Source organism: Microtus pennsylvanicus, chromosome 16, assembly GCF_037038515.1.
Source record: "Microtus pennsylvanicus isolate mMicPen1 chromosome 16, mMicPen1.hap1, whole genome shotgun sequence".
Classification (NCBI taxonomy): Eukaryota; Metazoa; Chordata; class Mammalia; order Rodentia; family Cricetidae; genus Microtus; species Microtus pennsylvanicus.
In genome coordinates this window covers 7,122,460-7,138,189 of record NC_134594.1, presented here as the reverse complement: position 1 = coordinate 7,138,189, position 15,730 = coordinate 7,122,460, and the positions used below count along the sequence as shown (strand labels likewise).

Below are 15,730 nucleotides of genomic sequence, written 5' to 3'. Positions count from 1 at the left end.
TGTTTGATTCTGTGCAGCTAGAACTGGATGTGATGTCATCCACCACAGAGAATGTAGGTTTGAGGAAGTGTCTAAACATCTGTCCTCATCAGTGCTCCTTCCATGACTGTTTATAGGATTTGCTTACAGTTTCCCAACTCAGAGGGTAGAGACTGAGTTTTCCTTTGTGTTTTAGGAGATCCGTGCACAGTGTCTTCTCAGCTGGAACTAGAAGAAGCTTTCAGGCTCTATGAACTGAACAAGGACTCTGAGCTCTTGATCCATGGTAAGAGAACCATCTGCTGACTCTCCCAAAGCAGTGACTGAAACATAACTGTTTTTTTTAATTGACTCTTTAAAGGCAATCTAGGTATCATTTATTATGTGTGGCCTCTTTCCTGTGTAATTGTCCTCTAGCTTCTTTTTCCTGTGCTAGATGAAGTAAAATGAGCCTGCTTCCTATAGAGTAGGAGGAATGTGTTATCTGGCTATAGTCTTCCAGGATATTCAAATGTGAACTCCCATTGTTTTACAACTTACAACAGTTCCTGTACGGCTTTAGAAGTCTCTATGCGCACATGTGTGTGCTGGGCAGGGACTACCCTTTTCTAGTATAAAATGTTAAAATGTTAGAGAAACAATCAGTTATCCAGGTAGGTAGAGGCAGGAGGATCTTGTGGTCCAGGGCTACACAGTGAGAGTTAACTCAGTTATAGAGTACTTGCCTAGCACAGTTTCCTGTTCTGAGTGCTTTTAACTCAATTATGGCCATAATTCACCAGAGTACAGTTAGTTAAAAAGATGTTTCTCATTATAAAGAGAATTATATGCTTTATATGGTATGTTTATAAATATATAGTCTGGAATATAAGCTAATATTTTGGGGATTTTGATACTATTTCTGATATTAATTCATTCCTAAATTGAGTACACATCTTTTAAAAACTTTGATTTTTGTCATTTAATTCTTTGTTGAAACAAAGTTTTCTACAACAAGGATGTTAAAAAGTAGTAGTTAGCTTCTTTAAGGCCCAAAAGAAGAAAAAGTGATTATTCACAAGGGTCAGGAATTAGTAAATCGAGCTTCTAATGTGTTACTTACAGTCATATTTGTTTTCACGGAAAGTTGCTTTATATATAGGCTTGGTAAAAGTGAGAGCCTTCAGTAGACTAATTTTGGTCATGTGTTAGAATTCTACCTTGGGTAACTCAAGTCACTTTGAATTTTGGATTAATTTTAATTCTATATAGTTTGTATTTTGTAAATATGCTGTTAACTAATTTAAATTTCTTTCAGTATTTCCTTGTGTACCAGAACGTCCTGGAATGCCTTGCCCAGGAGAAGACAGTGAGTGTTTCTAATACTCTGTACACTTGAAATTCAAATTACTCATAGTAAAAAGGAACAGAACTTTTTGTTTTGTTTTTCTAGACAAGGTTTCTGACTGTCTTGGAACTTGCTTTATAGACCAGGCTGGCCTCTGTAACTGGAAGGCCACTTGTTTGTCCTGGTCGCCCAGCTAGCTTAGCCCTGAAATAACCACACAGAAATTGTATTAATTAAATCACTGCTTGGCCCATTAGCTCTAGCCTCTTATTGACTAACTCTCATATCTTGATTTAACCCATTTCTATTAATCTGTACATCGCCACGTGACAGTGGCTTACCGGCAAAGATTCAGCAGTATATCTCTGGCGGCAGACCCATGGTGTCTCCCTGACTTTACTTTCTTCCTCCCAGGATTCAGTTCCGTCTTCCCCATCTACTTAAATTCTGCCCTATCAACAGGCCAAGGCAGTTTATTAACCAGTGAAAGCAACACACAGACAGAAGGACCCCCTACACCAGGCCTCCACTGAGAGGTTCACCTGCCCATGCCTCCTAAGTGCTAGGATTAAAGATATGTGCCACCATGCCTGCCTTAAGAAATAGAACTTTTAATTTGTTCCACTTATTCTGTTTTTTCAGTCTAATTTAGAACATATTAGCAACTGCCTAAGCTGTGCTTTTGCCAAATGGACTTCATCTAGCTACATCTTACATAATTGTCTGTTGTGCATATAAAAACACAATTAAATTAAGTCATGTGGCTTCATGTTTTTTTAATTTTGAATATTTTCAGATCTGGAAATTTCAAAACATCTTGGAAAAAAGGATACCTACAAATCACTTGTTCAGATTTAACGGAGCTTAGCATAGTCTGTTTGCCACTGTGCTTGCTTGTGTGCACACATAGGTGACTTCCGAGTCCAGTGACCCACCGTTACAGTCATTCGTTTGCTTGGGCTTGCTGTATAGTGTGAGAATAAGTGTCTTGGCACTTCACTTCTAGATACCTCTGTAGATGTCACATTGTTAGGAATTGTTATAGAACCTCATTTTCTTTTATGGTTTCTACACATAAACATGACTTCAGAAAGAAAAGTAATGGATGTTTTGCTTTGAATTATGCAACACAAATAATAAAAACCCAGAGATAGATATTGGGGTTCAACCCGAAAAACCAGAAAAGCAAAGCAGCCAAGCTACTAGAGAAGTCTTACCTGTACCAGCGCTGGGCGACCACAGACTAAGCAGAATTAGCCTTTCTCTCCCATTTTATATTCCCTCTAGTGCCGGAATTAAGATAGTGCGACTCCCTAGTACTGGAATTAAAGATGTGAGCCACCACCACCTGGATTTGTTTCTGCATTGACCTTGTGTAGCCCAGGGTGGCCTTGAATTCACAGAGATCCATCTGCCGCTGTCTCCCAAATCTGGGGAGTGTGCGCCACCACTGCCCGACATCTAGTGGTTTAGCTTTGCCCTTCTGATCTTTAGACAAGCTTTATGTACTAAAACATAAATAAAATATCAGAATTATGTGAAATTTCCAAGTCTAAGCTTCTGATTTTATGATTTAATGCTCTTCAGTGAACAGGGAAAACAAAGAGCTATAAGATTAAATAGATGTAATGTGTCACATAGGAAGATGGGGAAATAGAAGGAACGGGCAGAACACCCAGGCAGTAGTGAAAACCCAGGTTTGATTTCAGCTCACAGCATCTTGCTGGGGTTCTCGTGGAAGGAGAGTTAAAGCCATGTTGACTGTTTTTGCAGAGCTCTGGAGAAAGCCTAGAGCCACTGTTAACAGAGTTGGCCCTGGCACACCCTGTGCAGGGCTCTGTACCCGTGGAAAGCTGCTGTAGGTAGATGGCATGCTTTCTGGGTAAAATGCTTCCCGTTACACTGCACACTCATTGACCTTTTCAAAGTAGCGGTGGAGGTCTGACACCACCTTCTCCCCAGTCAAATAAATGTTAAACTAGAGAGGAAAATTGGTAACCATGACTGGGGTCTCTTGGCCCTTTAAGTTCTTAGACAGCAGTAAAATATTTAAATTTAGGGTATATAATCTAATTCATAAGAGCATCTGCTAAGTTAACATGTGCTGACCCTCACTAGATAATGTAGCACAAACACAAACTCCTGTGTTTAGTGTCAGGGGTCACGCTGCAGGGCTCCGCTAGTGTGCAAGGCCCTGGCCGGCCCTCACTAGATAATGTAGCACAAACACAAACACCTGTGTTTAGTGTCAGGGGTCACACTGCAAGGCTCCAGTAGTGTGCAAGGCCCTGGCTGCATCCCCAGCTCTGCAAGCAGAAGAGACGTCTAAGAACATTATAGCTGGTGCTTTCTACTTAACTTGAAATAGTGAAGTCAGTGCCACATCTGCTCTAAGGTAGTTCAGAAGTGTTTCTTCCTGTTAACTAGCACTGATAAATATCACCAGTAGATAGTAAGTACAATGTCTAGTGGATTGCAGTGACTACTAGATAGTGCATGTCATAGTGAGGGATTGCCAAAATTACAAATGGATTAGATTAATCTGTCTCCCTATGCGTTTTAGCAATAGTGGTGGCACACACCTTTAATCCCAGCACTCAGGAGGCAGAGGCAGGAGGACCTTTGTGAGTTCGAGCCAACCTGGTCTGAGGAGTTTCCAGGACTGTCAGGGCTGTTACATGGAGAACCTTGTTTCGAAAAACCAAAAGAAAAAAAAAGTGTTTGTGGGAGCTGGAGACATGGCTCTTTGAGAGGACCTGGGTTCAGTTCCTGGCCCCATGTGGTAGCTCAGAATCATCTGTAACTCTGGCTCCAGGGAATCCAATCCCCCCATCTCACCTCCAGAATACTAGGCAAGCACATGGTATACATACATACATGCAAGCCAAACACTGACAAATGTTTTTAAAAATTAAAAAAGGATAATAGCAATTATATAAAAACTTTGGAGTGGGCCAGACCCGTGACTGTGTGGTAGAATGTTTATGTAACACGTGTGGGGTCCTGGGTTCAACACCCAGTATCGTACCAAAAACAGACCAAAAAGGATGAAAGTTTGTTGTAGATGGAGTTATATAGAAGTATCACTTACAGATCAACTTCCATGAAGAGGATGTACCTTTCCAGTGAAGAAGAGATGTAGAGTCAGTCCTTGTGGAGATGTCTGTCGTGGTGGGCGCTGACATCTGATGTTTGTGTGCCTCTGATGGCATGCCATAAGAAAAGATCAACACTCTTATTATTTTATTTTAATTGTGTGTGTGCACATACCAGTGCCCATGCCTGAGAAGCAGAGAGCATTTGATCCCCCGCCCCTGTGTGCTTACGCCGCCATACTGGAGTTACAGGCAGTTGTGAGCTGCTTTTGACGAGGTGTTGGGAACTGAACTCTAGTCCTGTCAGAGCAGTGAGGTCCACTCAACAGCAGAGATATTCCTCTGGCCCCTCTCCTCCTTAAAGGCATCACTAGAGTATTTTTACTCAAAGGTTTATTTGGGTTTTTCAAGACAGGGTTTCTCTGTATAACAGTCCTGGCTGTCCTGGAACTAGCTTTTGTAGACCAGGCTGGCCTTGAACTCACAGAGATTCACCTACCTCTAGTGCTGGAATTAAAGGTGTGTACCACCACCGCCTTGCATTTGCTCAAAGTTTTAGTACTAACTCTGACTGTGAAGAGGCAGACTCTGCAACCCGGGATGTGGAACACAAAAATACTGCCCAGGACGTGAAGAGTAAAGCAGAGCGCATGGTTTTGAGTATGTTAGACGTGAAAACCAACCAACCAGACAGCCAAACCAAAGAAACCAAATGCAATGCCTGAATTGTGATTTGTGCCTGTGTAGGACATGACAGCTTTGAAAGACAGTTTTGGAACCTTTAAGAAAGAGAGTTTGTATCTGCACTTTCTGCTGAGTTAATTCTCTAGGATGCAGAGGTTATATTGTGTTATGGATGTCTAGAGTGAAAGTCATTGGTTTCAGACGCTGCATTTTCTAATCATTCTGCGGGGACAAAAAGACTCTGTTTTTGTTTGTGTTTGTCGAGAAGATATTAGATATAACAAAAGAGTAAGTAGTACCTTGTGAATCGGGTAAAGGATGCAGACATTTACTCGTTTAGCTTGTCCAGGAGCTCCAGTTTACCTCAGGTGTTAGGTGGGAATCTCTTGAAAAGAAAAGAGTACTAATTATTCCAGTGTCAGTGCCCTGTGTGTTTGCAGCCTGCCCTGTAGTGAGCCCATTCTGCATTTCAGTTCTAGTTTGTGTTACTGTGATAAACATCCCGGAAAAGTCAGATTTAATTAAGTGGCTTTTATTCAGACTTGCTCTTTAAACTCTCACTCTCTCTTCAGAATCCATCTACCGCAGAGGGGCCCGCCGGTGGAGAAAGCTTTACTGTGCAAATGGCCACACTTTTCAAGCCAAACGTTTCAACAGGGTAAACTTGTTTTGTTGGATTCTAATACTTTGAGACATGTATTTTTATTTATTTATTTTTTTCTCCCTATGAGAGAAAGATAGTTTGTTATTAAATCTTGTTAGGCCTTGATCTGCCGCCCTCTACCTCTGGGGCGCACAGCTATTCTATCTAACCAGGCACACTCTGGTTAGAATAGCACTTCCTCCACTGCCCGCTTCTCTGCTTCACTCACACACAGCCCGCCGCTCCGAGAATGGTTCCAGCTTTTTAAGAAGGTCCTGATTAGATGAATGAATGCCATTCATCTTAGGCTAAACTTCTAATGTTTGCATCTTATTTCCAAATGAGTCTGAAAAAAATATGGGTTTTTAAAGTTATAAGAAAATTATGTTTAAATATAATTCAAAGCAGGCAGAAATTATTAGAGTTTATTGTATAAGCCCTTTAATTCACTGTTTAGAAAGCAGTAGTAGTAGCAAGGCCTTGGCTAGCTTTCACAATATGAGGCAATTTCCCGAGTGCTCACTAAATCCTTACTTGGCCCTGTGAAATAGGTACTGTATTTCCATTTTATAGAGAGAAAAATGAAGTTAAGTCTTAACTGTTTAGCCAGTGAGTACAGAGCTGGGGTTTGAGAGCAAGCAGTCTGTTGGCACAAGCCTGTGTTTAGAAACACCCCTACCCCTTTATTGACACAGGTTCTAACTGTGTTGCTACAGTTGGCCTGGTACTTGGTATAGCTGAAGTTAACCAAGAACCCAATGCAATTCTTTCTGTCTGCCTAAGTGCGGGAGTGCCTGCTTTAACTTCTTTTGATAACTATACATTTATGGATTTCAGTTCTACAATTAACATCATGTCCTCAATTCATCAATGTCACTAGATTTGAATGCCCGAGATCCCCAAACTCTTCTTGCCAGTGGCCATGGCGACACTAAGGCCCAAGTTCTCTAGGAAAGCCTGGTTTGCCCTCTGCATAATCGGGAAGACTGTGGGCTTATTAGCCACTTTTCCTGTGTTCATTACTGTGAAATTTTTGTGAAGATGAAAATTTCTTGAATTTAACATCAGAAAGCAACATGGTGGTATATTCATGACTCTATACTGGCTGTCTTCTCTTTATTTTTCACTGATCTTCAATAGCCTTTGAAAAAAAATTACGTGAAAAAATTTTGTTTCATCTGATTTTGCTATAGGCTGACAACTGATGCCATGGTGAGGGAATTCAGTTAGAAGGAAAACCAGCGGTTTTTCAATTTCTTGGGGTTGTTTGTTTATTTTGCTTTTTTTTTTTTTTTTGAGACAGAGTCTTAGTATGTAGCTTTGGCTGGCACGCACTATGTAGACCATACTGAACTTACAGATCAGTATGCCTCTGCCTCATGAATTCTGGGATTGAAGACACAATGAGCAAGCTGTTGGGAAATGGGGTTGTTTTGTTTTGTTTGAGATAGGTTTCGTAGCTCTGGCTGTCCTGGAACTTCTAGTGATCCACTTGCCTCTGCATGCTGAGTGCTGGGATTAAAGGCCTGCACCACCGCTGACTGAATAAATGTTCTTGAACTTGCTCTTTGCAGCGTGCTCACTGTGCCATCTGCACAGACAGAATCTGGGGACTTGGACGACAAGGATATAAGTGCATCAATTGCAAACTGTTGGTTCATAAGAAGTGCCACAAGCTTGTCACAATTGAGTGTGGGCGGCATTCCTTGCCACCGGTAAGGCTTAGAGAATTGTTTGTTATATTTGTGTGTAGCATGCTTCATTTAACGGGGCTAAAGCAGGAAGGTGTTACAGAACTGCATCTCAGAAGATACAGTGTGCAGGCGTTCTTTACATTCTGCTTACGATACGTAAGCTTTGCAGGTCTTGAAGGACCCGTTATCAAATGCCGTCTAGGCAGTAGTCACATCTTTAGTTGTCTCATGAAAGTTACAATTTTCATTCTGAATTAAGAGTCAAACAGTTCTTGATTGATGCTTCTTCCATACTTTTTAAATTCCCTGGCTCCTCCTTCCTTCCACGTGTATTTTCCGTAGAATTTTATTGCAGGAGAAACAATTAGTTTTTAGTCATTTAAAGTATTTAATAATTTTGTTCATTACTTTGAGTGTGTCTTTTTTTTAATATGCTTTTAGTAAAAGTGGTGTTATTGATGTACATCCTTTTCCAACTCATTTTTCTCAACAGTATAATTTGGTCATTTTTTTCAGATTTATTTTTTATTTATGTGTATGTATATGTATATGCCCCGTGTGTTCTGGCCTTGGAGGTCAGAAGAGGGTGTCAGATCCCTTGGAACTGAACTGCCCAGTATGAGTGCTAAGAAATGAGCTCAGGCCCTTTGCGAGAGCTGCAAGTTCTCTTTAACTGCTGAGCACTGTCTCCAGTCCCCTTAGCTATATCTTGTATCCTATTTTTATTCGTTGTTCTTTTGTGCATGTGTTATGCACACGTACCACAGCATCTGGAGGTCAGAGAGTAACTTGGAAGGTTGTTGTCAGGTTTCAGAGGGAGGAAAGGTAATGTAGAAGGGGGGATCACGGTTTTATTTCTAACTCACCTGAAATCCCTTGTGTATTTGTTTTTCTGTAAAAATTATGTCGTTCATAGGAGTAGTGCATGGCTTTATATTGTTAAGTATTATAATAATAATGTAACTCATATCACTTAGAGTTTTTCACATTTAAGTTTTAATATGATACATCCCATTGAGATACTGTCATTTCTAGATATATAGAGGTTTGGGGGTTTGCAAAGAATCTTCTAAGTTACTGTGTCTTTGGAACTGTTTGTAGGAACCAATGATGCCAATGGACCAGTCATCCATGCACCCAGACCACGCACAGACAGGTAAGGGCAGTGGCGGCTAGAGACTGCTCTGGGGGCTTTTTAAATCTAATCTCTCACATTAGACTTCATGTGGTTTTGTTTTTTTATTTTTTGAGTTAGCATGCAGTGATAAACTTCTGTTGCTTCTCCTTCCCTGTCTTCTCCTGCATTCCCCTCTTTCAGCCCTTCTGCCCCCGGAGCTCCTCGCCACAGTCGTGTGGTAGCCTTTTAAAGCCCAAGTTTAAAAACATAGTGTACATAAGCATATTTTGTGGTTGTAAAATTTGTCACAGTATTTTAATATACATATTTAGCATTTGAAAAAACAACTGTGTAAGCTAACAAATGACTTTCTTAGTTCAAATAATTTCTTTTGAGAATCCTTTAAATTCAGCAAGCCTAGTTTGTTTTCACAGTGAGAAAGTACAAAGCTGAGTTTGGAGCCATGTTGACTGTTGAAGCAACTTGGTTTTCTTCAAATCCTTCCTCTGGAAATGTAGAGATAGAGCGTAGCAGACTGACTGTGGGCGAGTTAAGTGTGTATCTGGGGGATGCTGAAGCTAAAAGAAAGGAGCTTGACCGGTCTGAGCTGAGGGCTGCTACTCCTCCAACCCCCAGCAGCGTTGAGGAGCAGAAGCCCGACTGTGTCAGGTCTTCATCTCAGTAAGAGTCAAGCTTTTCTAAGATGAAGGTTACAGCCCTGCCATCTCTGTTTGCGGGTGTTAAAGCATTTCAATAGGATTTATAGTTCTCTGTAGAGAACAATTTATTCATAAAGAAGAGAAAAAGCAGGACTTGACTGCCAATTGGTGCTTCTTCTCTGCCTTCACTACTCTTTCTTTTTAAATGATCTTTCTTTATTTTTTTAAAAATTTGTTTTATGGGGCTGGAGAAATGGCTCAGTGGTTAAGAGCATTGCCTACTCTTCCAAAGGTCCTGAGTTCAATTCCCAGCAACCACATGGTGGCTCACAACCATCTGTAATGAGGTCTGATGCCCTCTTCTGGCCGCAGGCATACACGCAGACAGACTGTTGTATACATAATAAATAAATAAATATTTAAAAAAAATTTTGTTTTATGCGTATGAGTGCTCTATTTGCATGAATGATGACTTTATACCACAAGAGGACATCAGATCCCACTATAGATGGCTGTAAGCCACCATGTGGGTGCTGAGAATTGAACTCAGGACCTCTGGCCAGTGCTCTTAGCCGCTGAGCCATCTCTCCAGCCCCTTCACTACTCTTAACAAATATTAAGCTTTCACTAATTACTTACTCATATGTAAAAACTAAGAAAAACCATCAAAAGAAAAATTTTAAGTCAAATTCATCATTGATTATTTTTCTTTTTTTTCAATATTTGGTTTTGAATTTTTAGTAATTCCATATAATCCTTCAAGTCATGAAAGTCTGGACCAAGTTGGTGAAGAAAAGGAGGTAAGACAATTTGTACTACTGTACACAGCATCATTCCTTCTTAGAAAGATACGGTCTCTTAGAAATGTAACACTTGGAGCTGCTTACCCACTAGACGGTAACAGTCAATCAAGGGAGATAGTTAATGATTTTAGAGTTCTGTTTTTATTTAAATCTTTAAGTAGTTTTAACTATGAAATAACTTGAAAATTTATTTTCACTTTAAGATACCATATGCAAAAAGTACAATATACATAGGAATAGCATTTAGTACTTGATAATATTGTTTGAAACATACTGCAGATTCTTCTGTTTTCTGGACTAATTGCTTAAAGTGTAAATGATTAAATGTCTTAATTGGCATTTAAAATATTATTGTTGTTATTGTGTGTGATGTGTAGGAATGGGGTGGGCATGCTGCCATATGCATGTAGAAGTGGAGCTGATACTCTAATACCTGCATATGGCTTCGGGAACCCCACTTAGGTTGCTAGGCCTGGGTAGCAAACACTGTATTTCACCTGCTAAGTCATCTGGCTAGTGTTTTCTTTTTTTTTCTTTCTCTCTATTAGGCAGTTTATTGGGTTTTAATATTTATTTTTGTATGTATCTGTGTAAGAAAGTGCCACATATGTGCAGGTGGTCATGGATGCCCAAGAGTGTGTCAGGTCGATTGGAGCAGTAGTTACAGGCTGCTGGGAGCTGCCTGATGTGGGTGCTGAACTTAACTGCTGAGCTGTTTCTCAAGTCCAGGTTTTTGTTCTAAAACAGAAATTAATTAAAACAATAACCAGTTTTAGAAAAGCTTTTGGTGAAAAAGAATGTCACGTGTTACCTGTTTCCGGTCCATTGTCTTGGAAGCCCTTTAGCCTCTTCTCTGTGTGAATAGTATCTAAATCTCTGGTTTTGAAATGTCGTCTGGCCATGGAAGATTAGTCCTTACCTTTTCTTTTTCAGTTTTTAGTGCTTGATGGCTGTTATCGTCCAACTTTTTATTATGGAAATTTGATACAGAAGTAGCAGACAGAATGTTGTAGCAAAGGCCCCTCCCATATGCACTACTCAGTTCAGTTACTGTGAACACACAGTGGGTGGTTTTGTCTCCTCACTTGCTTTACTCCAGCAGAATTTTGAAGTAAATCTGTTGATCCCATGTTTTTAGTGTGGCATCTTAGACTAATTACCTTTTGTTTGCTTTCTTTTGTTCTTTTGAGTCAAGTTCTCCTGTTGCCCAGGCTGTCCTAGAACTCCCTGCATGTCTAAGGAAGACTCTGTCTCCTGGTCCTTCTTCCTCCCCCTCCCAGATGTGGATTACAGGTGCTCCTGCCCTGCCCGGCTGCACCCCAGTCTCCACTCTGTTTCATCTACCCTTAGTCTTTCTTTCAGTTTTGTTCTTTAAGGCTGCATGTTTGCTTCTCCATTGCCAAGGTTGTTAACATTTATAACCCGCTCTGCCACTGTGACCAGGTCTTCCTTGTTTTGTTGTAGGCTGATTGAGTTATATAAAGGAAGAAAACCCTAACATTAAAGAATGTGTCCTCTGCTCTTCCGGACCGTGTATTGCTCATATTTCTTTAATCTGCTCTTTGGTGGTCTTTATTCCTTTTTTTGGTTGTTCTTAGAAACGTGTTGACATTTTATCATTATCATCATTATTCTTACTGCTTTGGTGGTCACACCTTTTCAATACGTGTAGCTAACGCTCAGACGATGAGATGTGGCTAGATGGATTTTTGACACAGTGAGCACTATAGGATGACCTCTCAGAAGAAAGATGTACCACCACTCCAGAGGTCTGTCTTGCAGCTTCTGATCACGGCAATCCTGTCTCCCCCTCCCCTAAAAGTAGCCATTGTCTGCGCCCCTTTATTTGCTCTTGTTCCAGCTGTAGAAACAGAGTCCTACAGAATGCATGTTCTGACTTCTCCCGTGTAACATAGATGTGTTTCGCGGAGCGGTACTTCGGTTATTTTTATCATTCCATTTACCTGTCCCACTTCAGTTTTCCCTCTCGGTTGGAAGTATTGTGATGTTAAGATGAAACAGTCTTATAAGTGTGGTTTACTGACCCCGCCGATGAAAGCCAGTGCGTCCTCCCAGCTACTCAGGATGCTGAGGCAGGAGGATCGCAGAGCCAGCCTAGACAACTTAGTGAAGTCAAATAAAAACTGAAAAAAGGGGTTGGAGAAGTTTGAGAGGTCGAACATTTACCTAGCATACATGAGGTCCTGGGTTCAGTCCTTAGTACTACATAAAATAAAAATTTCACTCCCCGGTACTTCATAAATAATTAATTATGTAAGTTAATAACAACTTTGGGGCATAGGTAGTAGACGTGCTGAAGAGTATGTACAGTCCACTGAAAGAGATGGTGGCCGCAGGCTTCCATTTGTGAGTTTGTAGTTCTGCCAGCAGTGTGAGAGTTGTGGTTGCTGCTCGTTCTTGTCCATGCTGTGCCTGGTCAGTCTCTAGTAAGCCAGTCCTTAGATAGTGGAGATGGAGATGGTAGAGATGGTGGTGGAGATGATGGTGGAGATGGAGATGGTGGAGATGATGGTGGTGATGATGGAGATGGTGGAGATGGAGATGGTGGCAATGGTGGAAATGGTGGAGATGGTGGAGATGGTGATGGTGGAGATGATGATGGAGATGATGGTGGCGATGGAGATGGTGGAGATGGAGATGGTGGAGATGGAGATGGTGGAGATGGAGATGGTGGAGATGGAGATGATGGTGGAGATGGAGATGATGGTGGAGATGATGGAGATGGTGGAGATGGAGATGGAGATGATGGAGATGGTGGCGATGGTGGAGATGGTGGCGATGGTGGAGATGGAGATGATGGAGATGGAGATGATGGAGATGGTGGAGATGGTGGAGATGGAGATGATGGAGATGGTGGAGATGGTGGAGATGGTGGAGATGGAGATGGTGGAGATGGTGGAGATGGTGGAGATGGTGGAGATGGTGGAGATGGAGATGATGGAGATGGTGGAGATGGAGATGGAGATGATGGAGATGGTGGCGATGGTGGAGATGGTGGAGATGGAGATGGTGGAGATGGAGATGGTGGCGATGGAGATGGTGGAGATGGAGATGGTGGCGATGGTGGAGATGGTGGAGATGGAGATGGTGGAGATGGAGATGGTGGAGATGGTGGAGATGGAGATGGTGGAGATGGAGATGGTGGAGATGGTGGAGATGGAGATGGTGGAGATGATGGAGATGATGGTGGAGATGATGGTGGAGATAGTGGAGATGGAGATGATGGAGATGGAGATGGTGGAGATGGAGATGGTGGAGATGGTGGAGATGGTGGAGATGGAGATGGTGGAGATGGTGGAGATGGAGATGGTGGAGGTGGAGATGGTGGAGATGGTGGAGATGGTGGAGATGGAGATGATGGAGATGGTGGAGATGGAGATGGTGGCGATGGTGGAGATGGTGGAGATGGAGATGGTGGCGATGGAGATGGTGGAGATGGAGATGGTGGAGATGGAGATGGTGGCGATGGTGGAGATGGTGGAGATGGAGATGGTGGAGATGGAGATGGTGGAGATGGTGGAGATGGAGATGGTGGAGATGGAGATGGTGGAGATGGAGATGGTGGAGATGGTGGAGATGGTGGAGATGGAGATGATGGTGGAGATGATGGTGGAGATGATGGTGGAGATGATGGTGGAGATGGTGGAGATAGTGGAGATGGAGATGATGGAGATGGAGATGGTGGAGATGGAGATGGTGGAGATGGAGATGATGGAGATGGTGGAGATGGTGGAGATGGAGATGGTGGAGATGGAGATGGTGGAGATGGAGATGGTGGAGATGGTGGAGATGGTGGAGATGGAGATGGTGGAGATGATGGTGGAGATGATGGTGGAGATGATGGTGGAGATGATGGTGGAGATGGTGGAGATAGTGGAGATGGAGATGGTGGAGATGGAGATGGTGGAGATGATGGTGGAGATGGTGGAGATGGTGGAGATGGAGATGATGGTGGAGATGGTGGAGATGGAGATGGTGGAGATGGTGGCGATGGTGGAGATGGAGATGGTGGAGATGGAGATGGTGGAGATGGAGATGATGGAGATGGAGATGGTGGAGATGGAGATGGTGGAGATGGAGATGGTGGAGATGGTGGAGATGGAGATGGTGGAGATGGAGATGGTGGAGATGGAGATGGTGGAGATGGAGATGGTGGAGTTGGAGATGGTGGAGATGGAGATGGTGGAGATGGTGGAGATGGTGGAGATGGTGATGGTGGAGATGGAGATGGTGGAGATGGAGATGGTGGAGATGGAGATGGTGGAGATGGAGATGGTGGAGATGGTGATGGTGGAGATGGAGATGGTGGAGATGGTGGAGATGATGGTGGAGATGGTGGAGATGATGGAGATGATGGTGGAGATGGTGGAGATGGTGGCGACGGATGGTTTTTAAACTTGTTTTAGGCTTTCATCCTATTGCTGGTTTATATAGCTATCCTGTGGCCTTAAGATTCAACACAAGCTGTTGATACTTTGATCATTTTCAAGAAGATGCCCTTTAAATTAAACTTAGTACTTGAAGTTCAGTCTTCTCTCTTCCTGTCTTCAGTGATATTTTTGCCATATTTTCATTTTTTGATGTGTGGGGGGTTATAAAGCAGCGTTCTTTATTTAGATTTCCCCACATTTACCCACTTGGTTTTCTATTTCTAGTGCCTGGCCTTTTCCACCTGATGTTTTTTTCTTCTTAAAGAACTTAATTGGTATTTTCAATAATGAGAATCTAGTATTACAAAGTCTAATTATTGTTATTTCTAGTTTTTTAAATGTGAACTTTTAAAAATATTTTTAGATATGTTTATTTTATTTTATGTGTATCGGTATTTTGCTTTCATATATGTCTGTACCACATGTGTGCCTGGTGCCTGTGGAGTTCAAAAGAGGCATCGGGTGCCCTGGCGCTGGAGTTGCAGACAGCTGTGGGCTGCCATGTGGGTGCTAGGAATGGAACCAGGGTCCTCTGGAAGAACAGTGATCCTCCTCTCCATCCCCATGACCATTCTTTTTAAACTATTGTTTTTAATTACATGTATGTGTGTTTATGTGGATGTGCATGTCAGTGCAGAGGCCGGAGGAGTCAGAGCTGGAGCTTTCGTTTCTTTCTCCTCTCCCCTCCCTCCTTTCCTTCTCCTATTTGCCTTTCTTTTCTTGATATTTTTAACCATAGGATTCCTGCTTTATCTTTTTTTTTTTTAATTATTGTGGTGGGATTTTTTTTTCTTTTTTTGAGACACGGTTTCTCTTTGTAACTTTGGAGTCTCCTGGAACTCCCTCTATAGACAGGCTGACCTTGAACTCACAGAGTGCTGGGATTAAAGTTGTGCCCCACCCCCGGCTCCTGCTTTCTTCTTATGGGGCATGGTCCCTAAAGGTGTTCTTTTGGCTTTGCAGGTATCATGTAGAAAATTATCTTTGATGATCTGCATGAAATGATGGGTGTTTAAATTTCTAGTTTTAAATGAATTGAAAGGGTTCCTTTGCCATCCTTTAATATCAAATCTACTGCTATCTATACTGCTTCCTGGTCATTTCCTGCCTGTAGCATCTCATACACCTTGGAGTGTGCCCTCTCACAGCCTGGGTTACATTTATCTAGTGTCTACCATTCCCTTACAGGCTCTTCTATCCTTTTTGGTTTTTTGAGACAGGGTTTCTCTGTAGCTTTGGAGCCTATCCTGGAACAAGCTCTTGTAGACCAGGCTGGCC

At 42.1% G+C, this 15,730-nt stretch overlaps 1 protein-coding gene across 1 annotated transcript in view; it reads left to right on the top strand.

Annotated features, from left to right (window-relative positions):
* Positions 1-15,730, top strand: part of Prkci (protein kinase C iota) — a 57,578-nt gene that overhangs the window by 25,264 nt on the left and 16,584 nt on the right. The window contains exons 3-8 of the mRNA XM_075950443.1: positions 176-265; positions 1,277-1,327; positions 5,658-5,743; positions 7,303-7,443; positions 8,524-8,578; positions 9,940-9,998. Coding sequence (XP_075806558.1) covers positions 176-265; positions 1,277-1,327; positions 5,658-5,743; positions 7,303-7,443; positions 8,524-8,578; positions 9,940-9,998 — 482 coding nt within the window. The remainder of the gene's footprint in view (positions 1-175; positions 266-1,276; positions 1,328-5,657; positions 5,744-7,302; positions 7,444-8,523; positions 8,579-9,939; positions 9,999-15,730) is intronic.